We start from the raw sequence: 2,564 nt of genomic DNA, 5'->3' as shown, positions 1-2,564 counted from the left end.
TTTGTAATTGTTGGTAAATGGGAATTGACTTTGTGTTCGGCTCTCTAATGAGCTAATTTGTCTAAGAGATCTAAATAAGCGATCTAAACTTTGAGCTGGTTGCAAAGGGCGTTCTTTCTCACCTGTCTGGTTCTGTAGTCACGGTGATGGCACGTTTACGAAGGTAACAAATATGAGTCCGAGTTTAGCGCTAACCCACCCTTCCTGTGACGACTTCTTGCAGCCTACTGTGACGGAGGACTTCGGCCATCTCCCCCCGGAGCAGCGCAGGAAGAGGTTACAGCAGAAATTAGAGGAAATTTCTAAAGAGCTGCAGAAGGAAGCAGATCAGAGGTGTGTGTGTGTGTGTGTGTGTGTGTGTGCATGCACTTGACGGCTTCCTGCCCATTCGTAGCAATCCCTATTAGAACTTCTCTGCTGGAAGAATAGATACAATATTCATGCAGTGTAAACAAGCCTGTCTGAGCGTGAGTGAATTGTTTACCCACCCCTGAGCTGTGGGGGATCAAAATTCCACCGAAAGTCACTTTGCTTCTTCTCCCCCCTTGTTCCTGTCTTCTTCCTTGTTTTCCTTTTGCAGCGAAGCGCTCGGAAAGATGAAAGATGTTTATGAGAAAAATCCTCAAATGGGAGATCCAGCTAGTCTCGCAACCCAGATCAGTCAGACGTCTCAGAATATAGAGAGGCTCAGAGGAGAGCTGAACAAGTACGAGGTAATTATCCGCTCTGTTCTTTATTCATAAGACGAGGGCCTCGTTTCATTATAATTTAGGACCCTGGGTTATGTCACAGTGTGCCAGTCATGCAGATAAAGCTGACAACATTAAACGCGTTTCTGTTATTGTCAGACTTGGCTTTCTGAAGCAGGTGTTCGGGGGGACACGCTACGATACAGAGCTCACTCATTTAACAATAATGGAGCTCATGAAGTTCTTAGGTGGGTTGATTTTCTTCCTTTTTGGAGATGCATTTAAAGCAAAGTGTATTTATTCTCTTTGTTTCTAAAAAGACGGGTTTCCTTTTTTGCTTTCCAGTCCTGATGGCGCACATTCAGATGAAAGCACTCCCGACCCCTCTCAAGCTATTTATGCCGAGTTTGATGACGACTTTGAGGATGAAGAGCCAGTGGCGCCCATTGGGAAATGCACAGCGATGTATAACTTCCCGGGTATGTTTTTTTTATTTAATCTAAAATATGTTATTTTTACATAGTTTCTGAGTCAATTCTGTTTGGTATGATTAATTTTTATTTTTTTACTTCAATTTGTTTTTTGTTTTTTTGTAATTTCAAATACTGTATAAAACGATTGAACAAATTAACAAATTAAAGTTCCAGATATTTCCTTTGCCCTTCAAAATATTAGACTGGGGTAAAATGTGCTCATTTTTGAAACTTGACAGAATAGCTTGCTGGAATATTGGCCCAATCCTAAAAGGACTGGTGTAACTGAGYCAGGATTTTAGGCCACTTTGTCACCTTTTTAGCTCTACCCACAAACAATCTGTGGGAATGAGATCACCWCTCCAAAACATTGACTCTGTTTTGTCTTAAACCTAAAGTAAACCCACATTTTTCACGTAAAGTTCTTCTCTTTTTCATGCCTTATATTTTGTTGAATGCACCAGTCAACAAAAGACAAAAGGATGCTGACACTTCCATATTTGCTTTCCCCTTTTCTTCCAGGTGTAGCAGTGATGATACTGACATTCACCTCTGTGTAGGGCTTGTTTCGCTGTGGATACTGACACTCCTTTATCAGATACAGCGCAGCATCTTTTGCTTGTGATGAGCACATTTTGCTCCAAAACATTATTCATCTCTGAGACACATAATTAGTTTTCTACCTGTATGATGTGACTGGTCATTCCCCTGACGTTTTATCTTGCATGTAYGCTGTTAAACAGATGGATGCGAATGAATTTGAATGATTTTCTGCTAAGGTTGAATTGGAGAATTGTGGAGATTCACAGCTGTTTCCCTGATATCTCATCTTATTTCTTTGGATTTTGTTTGTGATGTCACACAAGAAAGCTGTGTGTTTGACATTTTGAATAAATTATTTATATTGAAATGTGTATATAGCAACACAACTATAGAGTCGGCTCAGAATAACCTAAGCCATGCTTACTTTAAGCTTTTTCCAAAAAGGGCCGTTTTAAGTTTAGTGTTAAAAGTAGCAGGGTTTCTGCCCTATGGACAAAAACTAKGAATTGGTTCCACAGCAGATGAACCCAGTRACTAAAAGCTCTAGGAACCCCCACCAGAACTACAGTGTTAAAATAAAGGGCTCTGTTGGGAAGATGCAATCCGATTTGTGATATATTATGGATATAATATAAGAAGAAGGGGGAAAAAAAGAGAACTCTAGCAACAGCATTTTGAATAAGTGGAAGTATTTTATTACAATAGTCAAGTAACAACTGCATGGACTAGTTTTTTTTTTTTTTTTTAATGTTGGCAGTGTTGTAGAAGTGACAGAAGGAAGTCCAACAAACCTGTTTAACGTGATTTAAAAAACAACAGCAACAAAAAAACAATTTCATTTATTCTATGCTGTCTGATT

At 39.5% G+C, this 2,564-nt stretch overlaps 1 protein-coding gene across 1 annotated transcript in view; it reads left to right on the top strand.

The window, feature by feature from the left end:
• The window catches only part of trip10a (thyroid hormone receptor interactor 10a), an 18,426-nt gene extending 17,214 nt beyond the window's left edge, over positions 1-1,212 (top strand). The window contains exons 13-16 of the mRNA XM_017306124.1: positions 224-333; positions 581-713; positions 849-937; positions 1,035-1,212. Of these exons, the coding sequence (XP_017161613.1) occupies positions 224-333; positions 581-713; positions 849-937; positions 1,035-1,212 (510 nt within the window). The remainder of the gene's footprint in view (positions 1-223; positions 334-580; positions 714-848; positions 938-1,034) is intronic.
• The last annotated feature ends 1,352 nt before the right edge of the window (positions 1,213-2,564 follow it).

This window comes from Poecilia reticulata, linkage group LG8 (assembly GCF_000633615.1).
Source record: "Poecilia reticulata strain Guanapo linkage group LG8, Guppy_female_1.0+MT, whole genome shotgun sequence".
In the NCBI taxonomy this organism is placed as follows: domain Eukaryota; kingdom Metazoa; phylum Chordata; class Actinopteri; order Cyprinodontiformes; family Poeciliidae; genus Poecilia; species Poecilia reticulata.
This window is presented reverse-complemented; position numbering and strand designations above follow the sequence as displayed.